Source organism: Myotis yumanensis, unplaced genomic scaffold (assembly GCF_028538775.1).
Source record: "Myotis yumanensis isolate MYYU_CA2020_CCGP unplaced genomic scaffold, mMyoYum1.0.hap1 SCAF_1, whole genome shotgun sequence".
Taxonomy (NCBI): domain Eukaryota; kingdom Metazoa; phylum Chordata; class Mammalia; order Chiroptera; family Vespertilionidae; genus Myotis; species Myotis yumanensis.
Genome location: NW_027223752.1, coordinates 186,532,817 through 186,559,972, shown reverse-complemented (window position 1 = coordinate 186,559,972; position 27,156 = coordinate 186,532,817). Strand labels below are relative to the sequence as shown.

General features: G+C 44.4%; 1 protein-coding gene across 1 annotated transcript in view; it reads right to left on the bottom strand.

Annotated features, from left to right (window-relative positions):
• Positions 1–549: 549 nt before the first annotated feature.
• The window catches only part of SCD5 (stearoyl-CoA desaturase 5), a 146,490-nt gene continuing 119,883 nt past the window's right edge, over positions 550–27,156 (bottom strand). The window contains exons 4-5 of the mRNA XM_070393996.1: positions 6,092–6,324; positions 550–2,044 (exon numbers count right to left, since the gene is read on the bottom strand). Coding sequence (XP_070250097.1) covers positions 1,854–2,044; positions 6,092–6,324 — 424 coding nt within the window. The 3' untranslated portion in view covers positions 550–1,853. The remainder of the gene's footprint in view (positions 2,045–6,091; positions 6,325–27,156) is intronic.

The following is a 27,156-nucleotide window of genomic DNA, read 5'->3' as shown; positions in this document are numbered from 1 at the left end:
TCACACAAACACTCCACCCATGCTTTTGTTCCGGCCCTCCGGTCCAGTTTAAGAACCCACTGTGGCCCTCGAGTCAAAAAGTTTGCCCACCCCTGGGCTAGAGTATGCCTGTCGCGGGAACAGGACATTTCCACACTTTAAACTGATGCCTCCTGGGCTACTTTCTTCTCTTCGATGCTGCTGAGACCTACAGGTAAGATTAATATAGAGAACTCTGAAGTGATATAAGCTTGGTCCACTTTTTCATCAAAATCACCTCCGTCCTTATCTTCTTCATGCTACTGCTACTGATGGAGACCTGGCACCCAGGTCAGAGGAGTGAGGTTCTGGATTTATTTGGACTAACTGGGGCATGTCCTTTAGTGAGAAGATTCTAAATAACTATTCCAAGCGTAACCTGCTGACTTTCCCTCTGGTTGTGCCTAAGGCCAATGGGACAGGAGAGGCCCTGTCTTAGGGGCTGTTGTTAGCCCAGAACCCAAATCAAATGTGAACCATGCGGTCAGCATCGGGCACCCTTGAGAGAACGTTCTCTAAACAACACTTAAGTATCTGGTCAAGAACACCAACAAATTCACACTCATTTATTGTAAATCACTCATAGTTTATACATTTTTTTATGGCAAAATAACACTGTTAAACACCTGCTGGATGAAGAACTTCATTATGACAATCTCCTATTGGCATCGCTTCTTTTTCAAAACTTTAAAATTTTGATTTTAAATCCTACATCATCCCTAAAACGAGCTGTCTTTGAAGGGCTCCATTGCCAACACTATAAGCCTTTCTTCTGCTCTAACATCTGACACAAAGGGCACACTGTCCCATTAATTCAACATGCTCTTTACAAGGCAACTTAACACACGAAAATGTTTAAATCCAGAAGATACATAATGATCACTTTATATTTTGCTGCAAAACCAATGAAGGCCGCATGCATGTGAAACATTAGTAGACACCGAGTTCTAGATAACTGTCAGTTAGTAAAATCTGATGGTCTGGTGTGGAAAATTAATATACTTCTTTAGCATATTACTGAAGCAGCCAAAGTACATGCATCAGTGGCTGGGAACAATTGGATATAAATTAGGCATCTAAACACTGAAATGAGAGCTTCATTTGAGCTTCATTTGGTGTCTGGCACGTCAAGTTATATACTTTTAAGATGATGATAGCAAAGAGAGCAAAATCAAACATCCAACCAGACACTGATTTATAGGGTCGGCTGGCCGTACAGCTCGGGACACAAAACTAGCAGGGCCACGAGCAGACCTCGGGGAGCAGAGACAGTAGAGCATTAACAAGCCGTAATAGGGCAAAAATAATAAGAGATCCACTTCGTGTAGCCTCCTTTTTTAAAATGTTCAATTCTCAAAGTTAAACAACAAAAACACACAATAATTACAAAACAGAAATGTTCTTTAGTTACTACTTAGACCCCCTCCTTTGCCTGCCACCTTGCGTCTCTGTTCCTTCAGATAGTGTATTTAAAAATAATGCTGGGGTAATTGGCAGAAAAGAAAATGCTCTCCTGAATCACACGGAAAGAATATTAAATTCCTTCATCCTGTCAGGGTTAACACTAGGTACTAGCACAAGACAATGTATGTTTGATATGTAGCTACAGCAATTAAATCACATGTCCAGATCTAAGGCTAAATCATTGTTACACTGACTTACACATTTTTTTCATTGAAAGTTGTATCTTGACTTTGAGACAAATGAAAAATCTCCCAACCACATGGATTCCACTCCCTCCCACCCTCCCGTGAACCAATGAGCAAGAGAACTATAGAAACAGAAGGCATGAACCAAAGTGTCAGCGGCGGGCAGGTTGGACGGCAGCTTCGGGTTCAAGCGCTGCCATCGCCAGTCCTGGCTTTCCGGGCCTCGATCATCGGCTTGGTTGCCCTTTTGCGGTCAGTGGCCAGCCCCAGCCAGCACATGATGTCAATGAACCAGGTGGTTGGGTTGAAATTTAAACCAAATTCACTCGCAGAGTAGTCAAAGGGAAAGGTGTGATGGTAATTGTGGAAGCCTTCGCCTGGGAGAGAAAGGAACATTGAAATAAACCATTCACCACCTATCTGCACGGATATTTTAATCACTCATCTACTGAGGATCTACCATGTGCCAGGCACTGTGGCAGGCTCTTTAGAGAGCAAAAGACTTGGTTCCTGCCTTAGGAAGCTTTACTTAGTTGGCTAGAACAACTCAATGTAAACAAAATAACAACAAAGTTATCAGCATAAAGTCCCTAAATAATTTCCTCTGTGAATGGAGACACACTACCATGACTTCAGAGCTGTACTTCTTAAGCTAAGTGCTGAGAGGCTGGTAACAGACCATCATTTTGATATCCTATATAATAAAGAGTAATATGCAAATTGACCATCACTCCAACACACAAGATGGCCGCCCCCATGTGGTCAAAGATGGCCAGCAGGGGAGGGCAATTGGGGGGAACCAGGCCTGCAGGGGAGGGCAGTTCGGGGCGAACAGGCCTGCAGGGGAGGACAGTTGTGGGGAACCAGGCCCGCAGGGGAGGGCAGTTGGGGGTGATCAGGACTGCAGGGGAGGGCAGTTAGGCATTGATCAGGCTGGCAGGGGAGTGGTTAGGGGGTGATCAGGCTGGCAGGCAGGCAGGCAGGCAGGCGAGCGGTTGGAAGCCAGCAGTCCTGGATTGTGAGAGGGATGTCTGACTGCCTGATCCAGTGGGATCAGGCCTAAACGGGCAGTCAGACATCCCTCGAGGGGTCCCAGATTGGAGAGGGTGCAGGCTGGACTGTGGGACACACAACCCGCCCCCCCGCCCCGTCCCTGTGCACGAATTTCATGCACCGGGCCTCTAGTATGTTCATAAAAGGAAAACAGCCTCTGTGGACTGGGGTGATTAGAGTGAGACCTTGGGAGAGCCTGGGAGAAATAAATGAGAATTGTTCCAATAGGTAAGTAAATCAAGGGTTGGATCGTTAAATATATGAAATCTGTCTATATAGTAGTCTATCCCTCCCAGTGAATAGCTTTTCCTCCTTTTTGTTAAAGTATTTTCAGTAGGGGTGGGAGATTCTTTCAGAGCTTCTTTCATTTGATTTTTTAAAAACAACTTTATTGAGATATGACTCACTATACAATTCACCTGTTTAAAGTATAAGATTTCATGGTTTTTAGAATGCTCAGACTTGTGCATCCATCACCATAATGAATTATAATATTTTCATTGGCTAACCCCCAGAGCCGTCATCCCCCAACCATCCTTCACACCTCCCAGCCTTACTTTCTGTCTGTGTGATGGTTAATTCTAATTTTTTTTTTTAATCCTCACCTGAGGACATTTTTTCCCCATTGATTTCTAGAGAGAATGGAAAGGAGGGAGAAGGGGGAGAGAGAGAGACAGAGAAACATCAACGTGAGAGAGACACATCGATTGGTTGCCTCCTACCAGGGCTGGGGAATCTGCAACTGAGGTATGAACCTTGACTGGGAATCGAACCTGCGACCCTTTGGTCTGAGGGCCAATGCTCTAACCACTGAGAAACCAGCCAGAGCTGTGATAGTTAATTCTATCTGTCAACCTGATGAGGCCAAGAGTTACCTATTAAACATTATTCTAGATGTGTCTATGAAAGTATATCTGGGTGAGATTAACATTAGAATCAATGGACTCAGTAAAGTAGATCACTTTCCCCAGTGTGGGTGTGTTTCATCCAATCCATTAAGGACCTGAATAGAACAAATGGAAGGAGGAATTTGCCCCTTTTTTCCTGACTCTCTGGTTGAACTGGGGCATCTATCTCATCTTCTCCTGCCCTCGGGCTGGAATTTACACAATTGGCTCTCTTGGTTCTCAGCTCCTTGGATTTAATTACATCACTGGCTTCCCTGGGTTTCCAGCTTGCAGATGGCAGATCCTGGCTTCTCAGCCTCCATTAGCATGAGCTAAATCATGAGAAATCAATTGATCTATCTATATACAGAAACAATAGGATATATCTACTGTGTCTATATCTAGGGAAATTTATTATGAGGAACATTACGCACATGCACACACAGAAACAGAGTTTCTGTTTCTCTGGAGAACCCTGACTGATACAATTTCTATAGATTTGCCTATTTTGAACATTTCACATAAATGAAATCATATTATGTAATCCTCTGAGACTGGTTTCTTTCACTTAGCATAATGTTTTCAAGGTGTGGCAGGTATCAGCATTTCATTTCTTTTTATATGGATATACCACTTATTGTGCCACTGTATTTATGCAGCTGTATTTATCCATTCATCAGTTGATGGACATTTGGATTATTTCCATTTTTTAGCAATTATGAATAATGTTGCTATTAGCATTCATATACAACTTTTTGTGTGCACGTATGTTTTCATTCCTCTTAGGTATAAATCGAGGAATGGAGTTGCTAGGTTACATAGTCACTGTTTTTTACTATTTAAAGAACTGCACGATTCTTCCATTACTACTTAAGTGGCAATAGATCATCATATAGTTCTTCTGTTGACCACATTTGAAGGATTCTGCTCTACAATGAGTACAGCAGATGGATTGATCTGTAGTCTGCAACTTTCTTCATGTGGTCTTCTCTGCTCTGCCCCTCTACCTTTGTCATTTTTAGTTTTTTTTCCTGGTCTAGAGTATGGTATAGAGAAGTTTAGCACCTGTCCACCTGTACAGCTGGGTGTAACAAGAGCCTTCCAAGGACTGGGAGCCCAGTGTGGATCTGGGTAAACATAAAACCAATACCTAGCTCTTCACAGCGTGTGCCATGGCCACATTCCTTGGGTTTCTTGGGCCTCCTTCTCTATGTAAAATGGTAACAGTCTCTCTTGTCCCCACCCATGTCCACTCTCAGGGTCAACGCTGGACGCGGCTCCCCTCGTCAGAGTCCTTCTAGAAGATGGAGGGTGACAGGAGGAGAAAGCAATAGGAGGGACAGGAAACTCTTCCTCCAGTTTCCCAGGGCACCTTTCTCTCTGCTTATCCGCCATCCCATAGCTAAATCTGGTGTCATTCCACCTTAGATATGCTCTTGTCAACAAAAGATCCCGAGGGTCTTAAATGGAAAACCCTAGCAAAGTGGCAGTGGAAGCTCACTGCTGAGTGATGCGGAGATCACCCCTATTCAACAGCAGGGACTTCTCCTCCTGGGTTTGAGCTCTGTGCTCAAGGCTCAGCTCACCAAGAAGCCCGACTGCTTCTACAGAGCTAGAGTGACACTTATTAGCCCCTTGCTGGGTGCCAGCCACGGTGCTAAGCACTCTAATGAGAATGAACTCCTGTAATCCTCACACCTCCGAGCGATGATCATCCCCATTTTAAAATGAGGATGTAAATGCACAGAAGGGACAAGTCAGTTGCCCAAGACCATATGGTTAGTAATAAAAACAACATCACTAGAGGCTTATTTTGTGCCAAGTATTGCTGCAAACGCTATGTATTAATTTATCTAACCCCCCAACAACCCCAGGAGGAGGTAAGTGCTACCATTATTCCCGCTTTACAGAGGAGAACATGAGGTATGGAGGAACCAGATAACTTGCCCAGACAGTGTGTGAAGGACCCAGGGCTCTACCAAACGTGTTGGACTCCCGAAGCCTCACTCTTAACCGTTTTGTGGTGCCCAGAGATGCCACAGTCTCATTTCTTCCCATCTCCTTATTTGAAGCCTGTTTTTTTATGATCAGCCAAATGGACAGCTGAGGCTAGAGTGGTCCAGGCAGTTGGAGAGAGAAGTCAACTGCTACCCTCCCGTAAGTACATTTCCACGGCAAAACAAATCCCTACTAATTACTGATCACTGCTATGTGCCAGGTACTGTACCAAGCAATTTACATAAAAAAGTACCTTACTTAATCCTTGCGACATCCCTATCAAGAAGGCATTGCTATTCCCATTTCACGGGTCAGAAAACCGTAAATCAGAGATTAAGTAACTTGTCCATGAGCCAGGATTCTAACATCAAGGCCCAAGTTCATTCCATTCCACTCCACTGCCTCTCTTTACAGATTCCGCAAAACCAGGAGAAGCCAAGAAAATCGAGCTGCCTTTCTCCCCATTGGCTCTCACACCCTACTCACCAATGGCGCCCAGTGTGACCAGCGGGTTCTGCCGCGGGCTGATGTGCTTGTCATAGGGCCGGTTTCCATACATGTGGGCGGCACTGTTGACCAGCCAGGTGACGTTGAGTGAGATGGCATAGCGAAGGATGGAGGCCAGGAAGTAGGAATTCCACAGACTCTCTCCCCAGATGTACCAGGGCACCAGTGTGGGGACCACAAAGCACATGAGCACCACGGAGATCTTATAGTACCTGGAAGGCAGGGCATTATGCTATCAGTGGGCACCTGCCGATGGCAGTGGGAAAGGCTGAGCAAGCTACCGGACAAGTCAGGAATTGTGCTGGTCAGCAGCTTCCACTCTTTCTGTATACGGAATACCCTGCTGTGTGTCACTGTGCAGGGACCACAAACCCATATACCTACAAGGTCTATGCAGGTAACACAGATTTGAGAATTAGGACAGGTAGGATGCTATAGGGAGTGGTAGGGCCTGTAGCATAAGTCAAGGGAATTTCAATATAAAATCATAAACATTGTGCTGGCAAAACCCATTTGTCTTAGGGCTACATTTGTCCTATAAGCCACCAGTTTGACAGCTCCTAGCTATTTCTTTCATCAATAATTAGGTTTTCTGGAATAATTTCAAGAAGTATTCAGTATATCTGGAATAATTCTCAGACACATGATTCTGTGCTAACTTAGCTTGGTAAAAACAGAAACAACCCTCTCCCCAGAATGTTCTCTGTCCATTAAACTTCACATTCCAAACCAGCATAAAAAATAAACACTAAATAGGAACAGGCATGGGCACATAAAAAGCAATCATTAAAAAGAAACCATCAATAGTTTGATTTCTGAACCTGTGTATCCAGCAAACAGTTACTGAACACCTACTATATGCCAGGCCCAAGTGCTGGTGAAATAAAGACAAATTCAGCACAATCCCCGGTCCAGGCTCCTGTCAAGTGGAACCACTGTGCATCGTGCTCTGGCCACGTAGGACCAGCTCTATGTGGGGACAGGAGAGGGTCTGTGACAGGAAAGTGTCCAGAGCCACCTGTTCATAGCTGTTTCCTCCCTGGCCTCCCATTGGCTAATAAAGCTTACAAGCCTCTGTTAAGATGCACATGTATTAACTGGGAGGTGTGAGGGCATGAGATTCGGCAGGTGGGAGGCTTTGACTTGCGTCAAGATCTGATTCTGGATATTGAACGGGCCTCTTTTTATTCTTTCATGCTCCTCTTGTGCAATTAGATGGTTCCCATAACACAGGACACGAGGCAGGGATTGTGTAGGGGAGATATTATGGGTACCGAGCTCATACATAGGAGTGGGCAACTGGGGAGAATGAGACAGGGAAGGAGGGCAAGCCAAGCCTGAGGTGCCCGCTGCTCTGGGCAATGAAGTTGGACCTTAAGGGGGCAAAAAAGAGGGGACTACAGGGATGCCACACGGGGGTATTAGCTCCATCACACTTCCACGTTTGCTTGGGTCAGAATGGCTGAATATGTTCCACAGGCCCCTCAGGTGGAGGTGGCAGGAAGTAAGAAATAAGCAGAACCGAGAAGCAGCCAGGAGCTGCAAGATTGCGGGAACACACATGGTGAACTGCTGTCAACCACTGTCAACTGTGGATTCACGCATTCCCCAAGCAGACTCCTTTTTTCTTTCTCTTCTAGCACTCTCTTTCCAAGTGTCTTGAGCAGATGCATGTGCCATCATCTGCATTAGGGAATGAATGATGGGTATGTGATGCGCTGCTATAACTAGGCAGTAGAGTGTAAGAAGATCCTAAGATCTGCTCTCCTGCAAAAAGGACTAGCACACAGCCGATCACTGCAGCCTCGTCAGGGTGCTGGCTCTCAGTGGTCCCCAGGGTCCGCAGAAGGGACAGCTGCACTCCACAGAGGCTAAGTCCCACACCTATTAAATTTTTCATTCAAGGCTAACCTTTATTAGCTGTTAGTAAGTTAGAAGCTCTTTCCCCAAGACCAGAAAGAAAAGGAGAGCTTTTTGTAAGGTGCCTGGTTTGAGGTTTTCTTTTCTCCTCAGAGTCTGTTCATTAAAAAAGGAGCTGCTGGCTACAATTTATCACAGTAGATGCATGTGGAGAATAAATAGGAACAAAAAATATGCAGATTCTCATTCATATAATTTTTTTCCACCCCACTTTTTAAAATAAAATTTTAAGCTACTCCAAAAGAAAAGCAGGAGGGGGAGAAGGAGGAGGAGGAAGCAAAGGAGAAGAAGAGGAGGAAGAGGAGGAGGAGAAGAAGAATAAGAACAGCTGAGCAAGGTGCTATTGGGTTGTACCTGTGCCAGCAGGTGGCTTTAGCGAGGACTGGAGTGAAAAAGTGGGCTGGAAGAGTCCAAGGCGGGGTACAAGAGATGCCTAACCCAGTTACTAATCATAATATCTCATGGAGTTCTTATGAGGATCAAATACTAATAACTAACATACACTATGGGCTTACTGTGTAACATGACTATTCTGAGACCTTACGAGTACTGACTCATTTCATTCTAACAAAAACTCTAGGAGGAATGGATCACTACTATGCCATTTACAGATGGGAAGTGGAGCAATAGAAAGGTTATGTAGTCCAAGGTCACAAGACTAATAAGTAGTAGGACCAAGATTCAAATCCGGACAGACTCACTTTGGAGATCATCGTGCTATTCTGCTGGAAATGAAATCATATATGCAAGCATGTTTTGTCAATTGCTAGCTTCACGTAAGTATCGGCTCCCATAATAACTTTATTGGACAACATATTAACCCATCAGCACCTGCTTTCTAGTCATTGGGCTAGAAGAGGTTTTCTGGGAGGTCAGATGAGTGGCTGTGGTTGAGGAGGCAAAGACAACAAACAACAACGGGCTGGGGCCCTGGAGTGGGCTCCCCACAGTCACAGGCAGAGGCTTTTGGGGAGTGCCCGTGGGGAAGGGTTGGAAGGCATGACTGGGGACACTCACCCACAGTGAGTTTCTCCAGGTCCAGTGGGGGCTCTGGGCTGGATGACCCTGTAGAGTTGTTTCAAACTGGAAGGTGTCCTGTATCCTGCAGCCACTGGTCTCAGGGCGCTCCTGAGAGGGGCAAGGGCCATTCCCAGAATTCCATGTGGGCAAGGGCCATTCTCAGAAAGGACAGCAGCTGGAGGGTGAGGGCATCAGCTAAGGAGGGATCTGGGTGAAGCGTGCAGGCACCTGTCAGGGGCCTGGGACTGGTGGTGAGCATGTGCACAGGCAGGTGCTCTGAAGGGAACATGGAAGACATGCTCAGAACCCAAGACTGCCGCTGCGGCAGCTCCTTGTCTGCACCTCTGAGGAGGAGAGCAAGCAGCTGGATGTTGCCAACAGAAGGCATTTTGCAGCCTAAGTGGCTCTGTCCCTTCCTCTACTCTCTGGGTTACCACCAGGACCTTTGAAAAGAGCCTCTCCCAGTCCTGTTCCGAGCCGTTGTCTCAGCCCCTTGTTTTGTTCTTGAAAAGAAAACGTATTGAGGACTGGCTCTGTGCCGGGCACCAGCCTAAGTGTGTCGGGGCCCCCTGGGCTTCGGGAGGTGCCAGGCCCTCGCTCTGCCTGGCCCTATGGAATCCCCCTCCACTCCTGCCCTGGCCCTGCCTCCTCCCTCTGAACTGTTTAGGAAAGCCACCTGCTGCCTGGGCTCTGCTTCCAGAAACTCCGCTCCCCAGGGGGCTGGTCCCGGTGCAGGGACAGCGCCAGCCGTGTGGCTTCCCAAGCCGGGGGAGGAAAAGGCCTGGGTTTCACCTCTTGGCACAGCCACCGTCCACCCAATTTCCTCTTCCTCAAAAAAAGACGACGCTCTTTAAAAATCACTGCCCTCATTCTAACAAAGCTTTGGCGGATCTAATTATAGGGTTGTTCTCTGATTGCTCTTCCTGTATTCTGCTAGGGTTCCTCTTTATGTGTTCACTGTAATGGATGGAACAGGAAGGAATGTTTAGGCGAGTCTGGGTGGGATTGCCAGTGACAGCTGTAAAAATCCTCCCCAAGTATTTCAAACACATGCAGCCTATCTTCCTTCCTGCTGCCTGCCGTTCCCCTCGAGCAGCTGCTCTGCATGTCACGCAGTCACTGGCCTTCCTGCCCCCAAACAAGTGCTGAGATGGCTTCCCACCGTCCTTGCTTAAAAACACTCAGATCTGAACGCCCTAGTCAAGGCTCCACAGGGCAGTGCCACAAAGCCTCCCGCACCGAACCCTTCCTCATGTAAAAGGTTTTTCCTCAACTGGTGGGTGGGAGGGAGGCTGGAGAGGGGCCAGTGATATTGCTCTGTCCTTTTGCTAAATGGTACTTTCATGTCATAAAGCATCAGAGAATACAGGGTGGGGCAAAAGTAGGTTTACAGTTAAGGAAAAAATAACACAATAATTAATAAGTAATAACACAAGAATTAACTCTCTTTCGTATACACACAACGGTAAGCCTACTTTTGCACCACCCTGTAGTAACTACCCAACTCCGCCACTTCCTAGCTGTGTGATGTTGAGTAAATTCTGTAATCTCACTGAGCCTCAGATTTCTCCACTGTAAAAAGCAGTACCAATAAACGGATGGAGTGCCTACTATGTGCCAGGTACTGTCCTAGCACTGGGGATATAAAATAAACAAAACAGACAAAAATCCCTGCCTTTAAGGAGTGAGGGTATTCTGGTGGGAAAGTTGTTTTTATACATATTTTCTGGTAGGAAAAGCAGCTAATAAAATGAACAATAAATGCAGCATGTTCATGGTAAATACTAAGATAAAAATAAAGCAGAGGAGAATATGAAGTAAGGGTAGGGTGTCCAGGGAAGGCCTACTGACACCATAGCTTTTGAGGAAAGACTTGAAGGAAGTGAGAAGTTAATCCTATGGATAAATGGGGTAGAGGATTCCAAGCAGAGGGCACCACAAGTACAAAGACCCTGGATCAGGAGTCCCCTATGACACTTCCCCAGCCCGGCTGACCTGCCTTTTCCAAATATCAGTAAACATCACCTACTCTTGGAGCATTTCCTTGGCCTCCTTGGACCAGGCAAAGTGCCCAGAACACTGTTCCTACAACTTGTTGTACTTCTCAACTCTCGGTATTCATACTTGCGGGCATGGGGCCATCTCACCTGCTCCATCATGGATCTCAACCCTGACCGCACATTAGAATCAATTGGGCAAACATTTAAAAATGACTGAGGATGGGAACTCACTGCAGACCAACTGAATCCAACTGAATCAGGATGTGTGGTCTGGGCACTGACATTTTTAACGCTTCTCCATTGCCAACATTAATGGTAGCCTCCCTATAGTCCACCCACATCCTTTCTTTCTTGCTGGAATGCACTGACTTTGTTCAGATATCCATCTGTCCTCCTTGTAACATGTCCTTCAGGGAAATGGACACTACACAGGGCATGAGTCCTGACTGATTTGAGACAATCATGGTGATCTCATTCACTTAACCAATAATTAATTCAGGAATTGGTCATGGTGGCCATAAAGCTATGAGAGAAAGGATGGCTATAATTTTTAAAAGGGGAAATAAACATTGGTGAAGATGTAGAGAAATTGGAACCCCATGCATGGCTGGTGGGAATGTAAAATGGCGCAGCTGCTGCAGAAAACAGTGAGGCACTTTCTCGAAAAGGGGAACACCAAATTACCACATGATCCAGCAATCCCACCTCTGCGTATTCAAAAGAATGAAAAGCAGAGACTTGAACAGATATTTGTACACCACACCAATGTTCACAGAAACATCTCTCTATATAAAAACCCAAGCGACCATCCGACCAATAGCTATGACGTGCAATGACCACCAGGGGGCACACGCTCAACGCAGGAGCTGCCAAGCTGCGGTGACTTCACCGGAGAACTGCCCTCTCGCAATCCGGGACCCCTCGGGGGATGATGGAGAGCCAGTTTTGGCCCGATCGCCACAGGCCAGGCCAAGGGGCCCCACCCTCTAGTTATTCATAATAGCCAAAAGGCAAAACAACCCAAGTGTCCATCAATAGATGAATAGATAAAAAAAATGACGTATATACATCCAATGGAATATTATTCAGCCATAAAAAAGAATGAAGTTTTGACATATGCCACAACATAGGTTGACCGGGGAAACATGCTTAGTGAAATAAACAAGACACAGAAGGACAAGTATTGTTAGGATTCCACTTACATGAGGTACCTATAGTAGGCCAATTCATAGAGACAGAAAATAGAATACAGGTTATTAGGAGCTAGAGGGAAAGGGAGATGATTGTTTAATGGATACAGAGGTTTTGTTGGGAATGATGACAAAGTTTTGGGTATAGAGTGGTGATGGTTATAAAATACTGTGAATGTACTTAATGCCACAGACTTGTATATTTGTGAATGGTTAAAATTATAAATATTATGTTGTATATATGCCACCATGCTAAAAAGAGAAAGGTGAGGGAATAGTTTCCTCAACACTAGAAAGAGCACAGGGTAGAGGTGGCGTCTCCTTTTTCACAGTGACGCCCAGACCTGCCACAGCCCTCTGGTAACCGTGACGAAAAGAAAGCCAAGACACAAAGCCCACCCCTTGGGTTACCAGAGCATCAAGATGGAAAGGTCCTTGAATATGCCGTGGAGGTGCTGACCTAACCAATTCTAGATCTGCTTTGTCCCTGATGTCTTACTTTGAGACAAGCCAGTTGAGTCAAGGTCTTCTGTGGACAAGTTCAAAGTGTCCTAGTATAATGTAGTGGACGCTATGATGTGCCCTGCAGACTGCTCAGTATTGGAGGAGTTGCCTCTGCTAGAGGTCACGCCCTAGTCCATTGCCTAGACTTAGTCCTATTGTCCCCACTCCCCATGACTCTGAACAGTCATCAGTGTCCACTGTAGGGTTGGATGGGGCCTCCAATGAGACTGATCACAGTCCAGCTTCTTCCCTTGCCCAATCCTGTTTCTGTTCTTCCAGGTCGTTTCTACATGGTAATATCCATCTCAGAGCCAGCTTCTGGGGTAACCTGACCTGGGACATGGATGTACAGCTCGGCCAGCCGAGTCCAGCAAAAAGCCAGACTCTCCAGCGTCTAGCAGAGACTTTCTTACTACAGGCACTCCTAAATGGTTGCAGAATGATTAAATGAATGATACTTGGGTTAAAAAAAAAGATTAAGGCTTCTCAGCTTCTCAGGAAAATAAAAACACTGCAGTGACTTCAGTAGAGCAAAGAATATAAAGAAAAAAATGCCAAGATTTAAACAAAACACAAACCATACAGTAGTGCACAGCCTACTTTTTGGCTCTTTCTTAGATGCTATCTCTTGGATTGATGCCAATGCAAGATTGCGATGCGAAGCCAACAACTTTACTAAAGATTTTCTTGCTCATCCGGAAGCCCTGTGAGGCTTCCCATCTCTAGTTTCAAAGACTGATTTCTGAACATAATCTAGGTCATTCTCAGATGCCAAATACAGTTAAAATTTTGGCAATATTTAAGATTAATAGCACTCTAACAGGTTTAGTCTTGGTTTGGAATGTGAGTGGCTTCCTCTCTGTCTCTCTGGGAACACGCATTCTCTGGGTACGGAGAAGACTCCTCAAATCATTCAGGGACACACAAAACAGGGTAAGGACTAGAGAAAAGAGGGTACGAATCCCAGAACGACCAAGGAGGAATAGCTCTCCTGCACAGCGGTGAAACCAGAGACCCACATTGAGCCAAAAACACAAAAGCCAAAGCATTCAAGCTCACTCTATAGGTAACTTGAAAGCAGCTTTCTGTAGCTTCCGGGTGACAGCTTGTGTGAACAGGTCCGCCCCCAGTGGGAACCTGTCCACACCCACCACCTCTTCATACAAACATTACAACACCCTACCAAAGCGTTTTTCAGCATTTAGCTTAAGACTGAGTCCATGTTCATACAGTCAAATGCCATCACATACCACACTGCCCCAATCCAAGCAGCTTTGGCCATAGGACACAATTATAGATATGGGCTCAAACCTTTCAACTTCAATGATTTGAGGAATATACTCATTTCTATAAACCAGGTCATGACCAAGAGAATTGAAACATTAAAAATAGCCTGGAGACCAAATATTTGTTCTATGGAAAGGAAAGGATTTGGGATTTCATAAATATTTTTTAAAAGGGATGAGTGTGATATGCATCCTAAAACTCTAGTTTCTTCCTCAGATGAAAAAGGAATTGCTGTTCGCTGTCTGTAAGCATTTCCTGTTGCTTGACTAACCCTAAGCACAGCAGTCCAGAGCCGGTAGTGTGTGTGTTGAGAGTGAAATCTATCAGAGCATGAAGGAAGGGGAAATGACCTGCTGCTTTCCAAGGGGGACCAGCCTGAGGAAATGTGAAGAGAAGCAAACACCACCATGGGAGAGAGAAATTACAGCCGCACAAATGTGTCACAATAATGAGTGTGAGCTGTCACCGGCATCTTGATTAAACATGTTTGTTTTTGTGCTATCATTTAAAGTCTAGCCAGAAATTAATTTTCCCTACAATTCCTTCCTTCCACCCATCTTGGAGGGTACCAGGCAAAATCATCTGGATGCTTACTATAAACATTTATTTGGAGGACAGATGATAACATCCGGGCAACTTGTTAATACAGGGAACATTCTTTCCCCATTCCTCTGTCCCCTCTGGTATGCCCCCAAGGAGGTGGAGTATGTGATTTATTCGGACGCAGAGATGAAGATAGTCCATTGAGGGGGTAGCTCTTTTGAATTTTCTGAAAATCTTCCAAACTCTTTGAATGGTTTAAGTTGAAACAAACAGGCTTTGCTGCTGTGCTCTTAGTTAACCTCTCTGGTGCTGTGGTGTCTTTAAGTGAAAGCATTCATGATTGCTGCCTTTGAAGTAGTCTCTGAAACTCTTAATTACTCCAGATTGGTGTTGGACCCTCGATTAGTCTTGACATGACTTCCCCTGTGCTACTTTATAATAAGCATTCCCATAGAAGAAAATCTTTTAATTGGACCATCCAGATGCAGATCCTCAGCTTCTGGATGTTTCTCCTCCCCCACAGAGGAAGGAGACAGCAAACGGCTGCTCCACTCCATGAAAGCACCTCCTTAGGAAGCTTGCAATGCAGTGGGAAAAAGACATATTTTAATTTTCTCTCCAACTTCAACTTTATTTGCTTTCAAGGTCTGCATGCGCAGATTAGTGGCATCCATCCACTTGCATTTAATTTGTCTTCATACAAACATCTTGCATTGATTCACTAAGCAGCAATTCAAGGATAAACACAGTCATTTCAGAATTTCAACACAAAGAGCATTATTTCTACCTCATTAACAATGAAGTGCTTATAGAAAATACCTAGGCATGCTGATGACTAAGCCCGGATAAGAAAGGTTAAAAGGTCTTTTTACTCTTTCAAAGCTTTGATTCCATCAGAGTAAGTGAATGGCAAGTTCTTTGAGGTGGGATTTATCTTGATCCAACTTACAGTTCCTTGAACGCAAACTGCTGGTTAGCACAGTAGGTGCACATAAGCAGCTGAATTGTTGGCATGCACTAGAACAGCGGTTCTCAATCTGTGGGTCGCAACCCCTTTGGGGGTCGAATGACCCTTTCACAGGGGTCGCCTAAGACCATCGGAAAACACCTATATAATTACATATTGTTTTTGTGATTAATCACTATGCTTTAATTATGTTCAATTTGTAACAATGAAATTGGGGGTCACCACAACATGAGGAACTGTATTAAGGGGTCGAGGCATTAGGAAGGTTGAGAATCACTGCACTAGAAGGAATTGAGGGTGAGGATCCATCTGTCTTTGGCAAAACAATTTAGGTCAGTTAACCCTCGTAACTGTTTGATGCTTAGAGCCTCTCAACAGAAATTAAAGTTGATTAGACTGATGTCGTCCTAGGTCTCCCACTAGGATTGTCTATCTTTGTCTCTCTATCTCTGTCCTTCCTCCTTCTACACCCCTCCCCCCTCCTACACCCCTCTCTTCCTCCCTGATTCAGTTATTAACTGCTCTGAACAATAACAATCAAAATCATGTATAAAATAATTTTGAAAACAAAGTTGCTGCATTTCCAATTTCTTTCACTCTTAAAACTGCTTTCCACTGTCATCCTTGCTATCCAAAATAAACTAACATTGCAGGAGAAAACAACATTTTTAAAAATCTGAGACCCATGAAATTGCATGCAAACTCTTTTGTGTATTCCCATTTTTCTGGAGTTCAAAGTCCATAGCTTTCATTAAATTCTCAAAGAGCTATTCAATTCCCAAAAGAATGAAAGCCCAATACATTTGGAAGGTAACTTTTTCTTTGGTGTTATTGTTAACTTTGATTTTCTCTGTTTACTTTAGGATCTGGCCTAAGATTTAAGTCAAAAAAATGAATTCAATTTAAAGAGTGGGTCATTTTAAAACTAAGATCGGCCACCCTACTCTTTCGGCAGTAAAGTTTTTAAAGGAATTACAGTGATACTAGATAGGCATGTGTGTGGACATGTGTGCCTGACTCACGCACACCCCTGGTCATTCTCACTTACATATATGTGCATCTTGGGCTGAAAGGACATTCACCAACTGACAGAGTACAAACCTCCACCCCATGCAAGAGAGCAGGTTTAATTCCCAAACTCGTATCAATGAGAGGCTACTCACCAGCAGCCAGTCTCTGTGCAGGAAAGGAGCCAATGGGGTCATTTAAAGCACCTTCTTGATCAATATCAACTGCTCTAGCTGAATTGATTAGGTAGGTGGAAAATTATTCTTGCTGAGGGAAAAAACGAACAGGTTGATATCACAGGGTTTCTTCTCTTGCATGTGAAAGGCATGACCCTTGTGCACAACACATGCTTTCAAGTGCAGGGGTTCGAGCTGCACCCCCTTCAAAGGTCCCCAGACCTCCAAAACTCATCTCAAAATTGATTTCCCCCGGAGAGCCTACCCTGATCAATCTCCTCTCGGCTGTGGTTACTGCATTATTCAACATCCCCTCAGTGCAAGTGTGCTGCAGACAAGCATTTTAGAGAGCAGAGCTTTACTGCCGACGAGGGTATACATGTTTGATGACTCCAACTTAAAAAAAAATTGTATGTGGAAATCATTGCTCATATTTCTGTCTTCTTAATTAGAGTTCATGGAACAAAACTTGATGGTGATGGGTTCATAGCCTGGGTTTCTCGGAAGGCAGGGCTTCAGGAAAAAGCTTCTATGCCACCATTTTATAAAGGCAGTTCCACCCGGGGAAACAATATGGGAGGCAGGACGGTGTGAGGGCCAACAGGAGAGTGTGTTACTGAGCTGGCCACTGCTTGACACTCAGCCTAGTGGCACCATCTTCCAGGAGGCACATGAACAATTACGCTTCAGAACATTCCCTCCAGGAGAAGGATGGGAGATGCAGCTACCTGCTTTCCCCTTCATTGTCTCCCCGCAAACTCTGGGTTGTGCACATGGGTGCTGAGAGGTGTCACGGGCTCCAGGGTTAATAGAGATGCCCCAAGGCTGGAGGCACACACAGTACAGGTCACCCGTTCGATTCCCGACCAGGGCACATGCCCTGGTTACGGACTCAATCCCCACTTGGGGCCGTGTAGGAGACAGCCAATCGATGTTTCTCTCATAGATGTTTCTATCTCCCTTCCTCTCTCTCTAAAAATCAATAAAAAATTTTTAAAAAAGAATAAACCTACCCACCGCCAGCTGGAGTGCAGAGAGAGAGATGCGCAGAACAAGTGGCCAAAGCCCCAGGACAAAGGAGGCCCGGACAGTCTGCAGTAGTGCCCAACGGGTGTCTGAAACAATGAGCGTGAGTCTGGAAACATCAGTGGGCACTCTTGTGTTGTGTTTTGCCCACAGTGTCTGTCGCGGTGGGAAGAGCTCTTGGTTCTGACTGAATTCCAATATTTAGTTTTTTTAAATTGAGGTAAAATTGGTCTATAGCATTATGTAAGTTTCAGGTGCACATTGCAAAATGCTCCCCTCATATTTACTTATTAAATCTTACTGACTCCTCCCTTCTTTTCAGATGTGCTGATAAGCTGTCACTTCTTTTATATATATATATATATATATATATATATATATATATATATATATATATATATATATATATATATATTGATTTCAGACAGGAAGGGAGAGGGAGAGAGAGAGAGAAACATCAATGATCAGAGAGAATCATTGACTGGCTGCCTCCTGCACGTCCCCCACTGGGGATCGAGCCCACAACCCCGGCATGTGCCCTTGACCGGAATCAAACCCGGGACCCTTTGGTCTGCAGGCCGATGCTCTATCCACTGAGCCAAACCAGCCAGGGCAAGCTGTCACTTCTATTTGTCAGTGTTCCCACCTGCAGTAGCTTCTCTGTCCCCTTCTACCTTGTTTCTCTTAATCTACGAGGGGACTGAAAAGCAGACAGCTTGTTTAATTTGTGTGCAAACGAAGAACATACAGGCTCTGGGTGAGAGCTGAGGGGAGCCTCCTGTGTCCACATTAAAAATGCAAAATTATTAGGATTATGACATTTAACCCCAAGTCTCCTTCTGTGGAGGCAGAGGGTGGAGCATGCATTTTGGAGTTTGGAGGGTTCCGTGAAGTAATGTGACTCTGACACTACTCTGATGATTCTCTTTGTTTACAGGTTCTTGGAGTCACTCCAGTGAAGAGAAATTATTGGGGAATAGCTGGGTTTCAGACAGGTGAGGTAATATTTAATCTTCACTACACTGTGTGTATTTGAACTTAATGATACTGTTATACTGCCAGAAATTTACTCGGAGATATTTCAGCACAAACTGTGTGATGTAGGGTGTGTGTGTGTGTGTGTGTGTGTGTGTTATTCTTCACCCCAGGGGCAGTTCAGTAACATCTGGAGTACCCTCGTCAGGAATCCACACTTCAGGCTCGCCTAGTTAGCATTTAACAAATTCTAATAGTTCATGAACCAGAGGTCTCTTACAGGCTTCGACTATTTTTAACTCTCATCAGCACTAAGAGTTTGCACTTAGGGTAAGGGGAGTGAATTTTCACTGGTAAAATAAGTGGGTGAATGTGTGGGTTGGCTAGAAATCCTATACGGGCACCTCTCCGCAGCATGTATGGCTCAGCATGGCACCACCACAGGCTTTGCCCCATCCCGTGCCCACCCCAGGACAGAACTCTGCTGCCGAATCCTGCCGAGAGCGGCTGCCCCTGCAGTGTGCCTTCCATGCGGGGGGGCGTGTCCACAGGGACCGGAGGCAGGGCTTCATCGAGTTTTGGGTGGGTTTCATAACCGCTTTTGCCCACAACTGCAAGTTGTGGTAGAACTGTGGTCCGATGCAGGATTCTGTTTTATGGAAGACCCATCACCTTCCTCCTCCTCTCACACTGGGGCTGGCCACGTCGGGTCGCAGCCGACAGGAACAAGTGGGTCTCTTGTCGCACCATGTCTGTTTCTGCAATCCTCTCACCATGCTTTTGAGGGTCCGAGGCCCCACGAGGACTGAAGAAGATGGCTGTTGATGTGATGAGACTGCAGGAATGGGCAGTGGGCTCATGGGACTTCCCCAACTCACCCCAAGAGGTGGGACTCCAGGCTGCTGAAACACACTTTGAGGGAGTGGACCTCCACCAGCGCCGATGGTGTCTGTGTGCTGCCTACTTCAGCAACTGCGGGTTAGAGCTCCATCCACAATGATCACCCCTAACGCTGGTTCTCAGCTATAGGCTGTCTCGTGTTCTCTATAAGCTCTCTATAGCAAACACACTCGTCCTCGGTTCCAAAAGCAGTTTGCAAGGTGCTAGGTTTCACTAGTCTCAATCAACAGAAAGATGAGTGGGACATAGCCACAGCCCTCAAGGAGCTTGTGGTCTGATGAGAGAGACATGCGAGTGGATCATTTTAACATAACATGGTAAGCATGAAAACGAGGTATGTCCATGATGCTATAGACCTGCTGAGGAGAGGCACTTAGCTCCCCCCAGGGCAATGGACCTTACCCGCTTTGGTCGCAGGATACTTTTACATTTTTAAATATTTTAAAATATTATTGAGAACTCCATAGAGTTTTTGTTTATAAAAATTATATCCATCAATATTTACTGTAAAGGAAATTAAAACTGAGAAATGTTTTATTAACTCATTAAATATTAAATGTTAATGCCTGTTAATAATACAATATTACAGCCGAAACCGGTTTGGCTCAGTGGATAGAGCGTCGGCCTGTGGACTGAAAGGTCCCGGGTTCGATTCCGGTCAAGGGCATGTACCTGGGTTGCGGGCACATCCCCAGTAGGAGATGTGCAGGAGGCAGCTGATCGATGTTTCTCTCTCATCGATGTTTCTAACTCTCTATCTCTCTCCCTTCCTCTCTGTAAAAAATCAATAAAATATATTTAAAAAAACACACAATATTACATATGAAGTATATTACATAGAAATGTATTTGTTAATTATAAAATAAATGTTAAGTTGATTGATTCGTTAAAGTTACTGAATCTATTGCATGTTAACATAAATAACATTTTTGTATGAAAATAACTAAATTTTCCAAAACAAAACAAAAGCTTTGTATGAAGAATGGCATCATTTTACATAATTGCAAATCTCTGTCTGGCTTAATGGAGGCAGCTGGATTGGCACACCTGCTCCGGCAGCCAGTCTGTTGCAATCTCTCTTGTTTTGGTTGGAGACTATGAAGAAAATCTGCCTCACACAGACATGCAGATGGAAAAGGGAGGACCTCACAGACCCCCTAAAAGGGAAAGCTTATATGCTATTTATACTACATACTAGAGGCCCGATGCACAAAAATTTGTGCACTGGAGGGGGGGGGGGGTCCCTCAGCCCAGCTTGCCCCCTATCACATACTGGGAGCCCTCAGGGGATGTCCTACTCCCTTGCTCCCTGCTCCCCTTGGGGAGCGGCCTAAGCCACAGTCTGGCCTCCCTTTGTGGGAGGCGACCGGGCTGGTCAGGGGAAGGCACCAGCCCCATCACCCTGCTGTTGCAGCCACTGCCAGTCACCACAGCCACCAAGGTGTTTTCATCAACACGGACTCCAGGCCCTTTACCATGAAAAAATGACAACTTTCTTTAGGCATTTTCAATATGTGTCTTTCATAGGATATGACATTTCTTTCTTTCTTTCTTTTTTTATCCTCACCTGAGGATGTTTCCACTGATTTTTAGAGAATGTGGAAGAAAAAGGGAAAGACAGAGAGAAACATCAAAGTGAGAGGAACACTTTGATTGGATGCCTCCTGCATGAGCTCTGACCTGGGCCCAGGCCATGGAGCAGCCTGCAACCTAGGTACATGCTCTTAGTCAGAACTGAACCCAGACCCAGCAGTGGGCAGGCCGAGGCATTATCCACTGAGCAAAACCAGCTAGGACAGGATATGACATTTCTTAACCCTCCAGCAGGGGACCTTCCTTTTTTTCTCCAGGAATGTGGTAAAAAACCCTAGATCACCTTTTTGGATTCTTATTACCCAAGTTACTAAGAATATTACCAGTGGCATACAGGGGGCTAAGCCAATGAGCGGTCAGAAAAGGTGTTTCCTCTATAGTTCACACCAATTTCGGGCTTGGCCCCTGCCCAGGCCTAACGCCTCTGGCCGAGTCATTAGCCCTGGGCAGGGGACCTCCAGCTCCCTCAATCGTCGGCTCAGCCCCTGCTGCCCATGATTGCTGGCTCTGCCCCTGCTCCCCGCCATTGCCGGCTCCGCCCCTGCACAGGCCTAATGTCTCTGGCCAAGGCCTTAGGCCTGGGCAGGGGACCCCCAGCTCCCCTGATTGCCGGCTCCACCCCTGTCCAGGCCTAATGCCATGGGCAGGGGACCCCCTGCTCCCTGTAATCGCAGGCTCCTCCCCTGCCCAGGCCCAACACCTCTGACCAAGGCTTTAGGCCTGGGAAGGGGACCCCCAGCTGCCCACGCTGACTCCGCCCCTGCTACCCGCGATCTCTGGCACTGTCCCTGCCCAGACCTAATGCCTCTGGCCAAGGCGTTAGGCCTGGGCAGGGGACCCCCAGCTCCAGCCTGGGATTCTGAGACTTGTAAGAACTCGTTCTTGCATGAAGTGTTGGTTATTACAGTCACAACTGATGTGCTGCTTTCTCAATCCACTAGAATAAATATTGGCTCTCTGACTGTTTGTCAATGGAAGTTTGCCTTATCCTCAAAATCCAGCTTCTTAGTTGGGCAGGATTGGAAAGCCCGTTTATCTTGAAAAACAATAATATATATGTGGGGTTTCTCTAAATCTCTTGATCATTAGGACATCTGAGTAATTGTTTTTCTCTACTTTAAAATGAAAGACAAGATAAGAGTAGGTTTGTAAGAGAAAGCCAGTTTCCAGAGAGATAGCACACTTCAGTTGAGTCAATGAGCATGTTGTGACAAATCACATTATTTTAGCACTAAGATTCTGTGTATCTGTGTGACAGATTTGCTATTGTTTTATATGAAGATGGGCAGTGTGGGAAGTAAGTGACTTGGACAGGAAGTCAGTTCAAAGCTGACTTCTGACAAGGATTTCCTCAACCAGTGGGCTACCAGTGATTTTGTTGTTCTCTCTTTCACTAGAAATTCATCCCTTTTAATCTTTGTCATTTCAGTATTTTAGACAAAGGATTTGACTCTTAGGATACTCCTTGCAATAGGTCCTTTCCTCAGGAAGAGAGAATTAGTCTATGCTCCCATTCATTCATACACTTTTAAAATTTTTCTAAATTCATAGAAGCATTTTTTTAAGAAACAGAAGGAAGGAAGGTCAATTTTTCATTTCAAAAGCTCATTAAGTCAGCTATCCCCATGGTGGTTCTGGGTTGGAAGCCCTGTGCTTCCTGCCAGCATGCCTTTGGGCAACAACCTGGATGACATCCTCTCCAGGGGTGGCTCACAATGGCATCTGTGAAATTCTGGGCAACCTGACAGATCCTGCTGTTCACCTGGGACATCTAGGGAGGTGAGACAAGGGTCTGGGCGTCCACCCCCTGTCCTTCTCACTGGGATAAAAATTCAACAGTTTAATATAACATAACAAAAAAATCATAGAATGTCTAGGAATAAACCAAACAAGAAACATGCAAGATCTATATTTAGACAACTACAAACATACAAAATAAGTCTTAACATGTTCCTGGAGAATGACAGTATCAGGAGAAGGCCTCCCCCCAGACCCTCTCCGCCTCTGCCACCTACAAAGAACCATCACTTCCACGCCGACTTCCAGGATCTGGTTCTACCCTCCTCTCCTTTATTGGGAACTACCCAGCTCTTCATATAATCATCTATCACAGTGTTACTTTTATACATGGACTTGGAGGTCTCTGGCTATTTTATTATTATGTCTTTTCTTCCCAATTACATTATAAAATTAATAAAAGCAAAAACTATCTCTTTTCATCCTTTCATATCTTCCACAGCCTTTAGTGCAGAAATGCTTCTACTTATAAATCTTACATTTAAGGAAGTTTGTAGGTATGCACAAAGCAGGGTGGGAAAGGGCATCGGCCCTGCCCACCAGCAGCAGATGGTATCAGCAGCCATAAGCAATCAGCCTGCCACACATGGCTCCTTAGTCAGGGGATGTTAGCTGGGTATGTGCTCGGTTCTAAGATATTTTATGAATATCAGTAACATCATCAATTTGAAAAGTGTAGGTAGCGAGTACCTTTAAAATGCTGACTACGAGTTTTGCCTATGTACTAGTATATGCGAGGCAATGTAACCTCATAGTTGTCCATAGTAATGGAGGTGGGACATGTCAGATGCTGATGACATGTCCCACCTCACTTCTAACCTTCAAAAAAAGGACATGATTATGATGGCAATGAAAGTAGAAATAATTTTTCCAACTTGAAAGTGGCCAGAGAATGCCAAATGTTGCAGGGAGTTCACAACACTGCAGGAAGAATTCTGAGGGTCAAAGATCAAATAATGATCAAAAAGGAAGGAACGGGGAATTGGTGAAATGAAAAAGACAACTTTTTGAGGTTCTGGCTAAATGTTAGCAGCAATGAAGAGTGTCCCTTGGCTTAACCTTTGTTAATTCTGGTGAAGGCCAGGAGTCTATGACTGAACTTAAACTTAGCAGGATGAAGAGCTATTAGTGAGTCTGCTGTAATGCAAGGATGGCTCATAGGTTCAAAGTTGGATTCAGGGCCCGTCCAAATCAGCAAAGCATCAAATGTCTACGGAAGTAGCAAGTGAAGGTACTGTAGACATAAGAGGTCCAAATGATGTTCAATAGAGTGCCACTCGGGTTTTAAAGCTTTGAAGGACCCACTTATGTTTTTATTTATGGGAATGCATCTGGATACTGGTGGCTGCACTCTGTCACTTGGGAGTTATGACGAAAGAAATGAACTTATCAACAGGCTTTTAGAACCGAAGGTCTTCAGTGCTGTGTGTGTGGTTAATTACACAAATGTTGATTGCCCATCTCCTCTCTGATGGACACTTTCACATCAATTAACTAATTTTTTCACCCAATAATTTTGTAAGGTACCTATCACCACTATCACCACTTTATGGGTGGGGAAATGGAATCTCCAAGAATAACAAAAGCAGGATCTTTCAATTCTCAGACTGTACTTTACCTCTCCATAGCTGCCTCCTTGTACTGACTGATTGAATGAATAAATAACCCAATGTCAACATAGATTATAATTCTGCCTATGATTCACACAGTTTAAAAAGTGGCTTGGTTTCTGAATGCATGCCTGTTATCTTATATAATATCATCAATTTTGCTATTCTTGGAGATTCCATTTCCCCACCCATAAAATGGTGATAGTGGTGAGAGGTACCTTACAAAATTATTGGGTGAAATAATTAATTGATGTGAATATATACAGTAGTCACCCCTTATCTGTAGGGGAAAAGTTCCAAGACTGCCAATGGATGCTTGAAACCACGAATAGTACTGAATCCTATATACTATATATTTTTTACCTATACATACATATCTATAAAGAAGTCTAATTTATAAATTAGGCACAGTAAGAGATTAACAGCAATATCTAATAATAAAATAGAACAATTATAACACTAAAGTAAGGGTTACTTGAACATAAGCAGTGTGTTGGCAGTAGCTACCCACAGTACTCTGGATAACTAAAACCACAGAAAGTGAAACCACGGATGGGGGGTGGGGGGTGACTACTGTAAAATATGTGTAATGCCTCTATGTCGTGCTATATATCAAGTCCCACTATTGTGTCTCTTTCCTAGATTTCAAAATACCCCCCGAGACATAGAATGGATATGGGACATCAAGAAGCACTTTGCAGAGTGGTTCCAGTGAGTACATAATAAAGCCAAACAGTGCGCTCCAGGAAGGGTTACTTTTCAGTATGCAGCCTTAATGCGATTCATAAAGCATCCTGCAGTGCAGACTCCTGGTTGCGGGTCCTTATTTGTCCAATAAAGCAGTGGTACTCAACCTTCTGGCCCTTTAAATACAGTTCCTCATGTTGTGACCCAATCATAAAATTATTTTCGTTGCTACTTCATAACTGTAATGTTGCTACTGTTATGAATCGTAATGTAAATATCTGATATGCAGGATGGTCTTAGGCGACCCCTGTGAAAGGGTCGTTCAACCGCCAAAGGGGTCGAGACCCACGGGTTGAGAACCGCTGCAATAAAGAATAGAGGAAATGGCTGAGAATTCTACCTGAGTTAGTCCATAAAGGGTTTAATTTCCCCAGCACTCCTGTGTACATTGTGCCAATACAAAACCTCTTATCTCTTACCTTAATCCTTCTATGACACATTCAATAGGATATAACATGGTGAGGTGGGGACTGAGGAATTTGAATAAATTATGTCAAATAAAAGCTCCCTGGTAGCACTGATATGACAGCCTGCACATGACTAATTTAAATATTCATTTTGGATAATGGAACAGCTATCAACAAATTCATTACTGAAGACAATATTTTCACTTCAGCTGTCAATTGACAAGGGGTCTCCGTCATACACTGCCATCGGCAGTCTGCATCAGTAAGCGAGAATCTGTACTTGAATTTCACAAATATGTATGAATCACAGTCTTTCCATTTTAAAAAGGGACTCAGCCTCATTCACAAAAGCTGCCACAAGGACATTAGCCTCACAAACCATTTCATGGCAAGAACTACATGTTGGGTAGTAAGTAATGAATCTGTTTCTAGGCAATTAGTCTACTTCTTACTTTAAATATATACATTTGTGGCTTCAGATGCCTTTTGTTTGAACAACTCCTGTATTACTTTCTTTCTAGCTTAGTAGTAGTTGGATAAAGCTAGAGAATAGCTAGAGTAGTAGCTGAGAGTCTTGCATGAAGCGAAGCAGCACTAAAATGACCATTATTACCTATGAAGTAATACATTCCAGCTCAGAGCACTGGGGAGAGTAAGAACAACAAACAGGTAACATGCCCCATGTCTTAATCTGCCTGTTTATACATCAGATTCATGACTGTTCTACCTTCCTGTTGTTCTATGAGTGGCAGGAGGATTCCAGGTAGGGAAGTGGGCTTTGTCAACTCACTTTGTCAGATCTTTCTCTTCAACATAAAAGGAAGAGGACAATGAAGAGACAGTATCTTTGTCCTTGTCCAATGGTAAATTTAGAGTTGTACGGACAATAACTGTACGTCTCCTTTAAAAGGCAAATGGCGTAAGTTGGTGGTCTAGTTTCATTTTTTTGCATGTACCTACCTGTCCAATTTTCCCAACACCATTTATTGATGAGAATGTCTTTACTCCATTCTATAGTCTTGCCTTCTTTGTCAAATATTAATTGACCATAAAGACATGGCCTGATTTCTATTCCATTGATCTGATTGTTCTTATGCCAGTACCAGGCTGTTTTGATGGCTTTGTAGTATAGTTTGGTATTAGGTATCATGATCCCTCTAACTTTATTCTTCTTTCTCAAGATTGCTGAGTCTATTTGATGTCTTTTTTTGTTTCCACATACATTTTTGTAATATTTGTTCTAGATCTGTGAAATATGCTATTGGTATTTTACTAGGAATTGCAATGAATCTATAGATTGCTCTGGGTAATATGAACATTTTAATGATGTTAATTCTTCCAATCCATAAACATGGTATATGCTTCCACTTAATT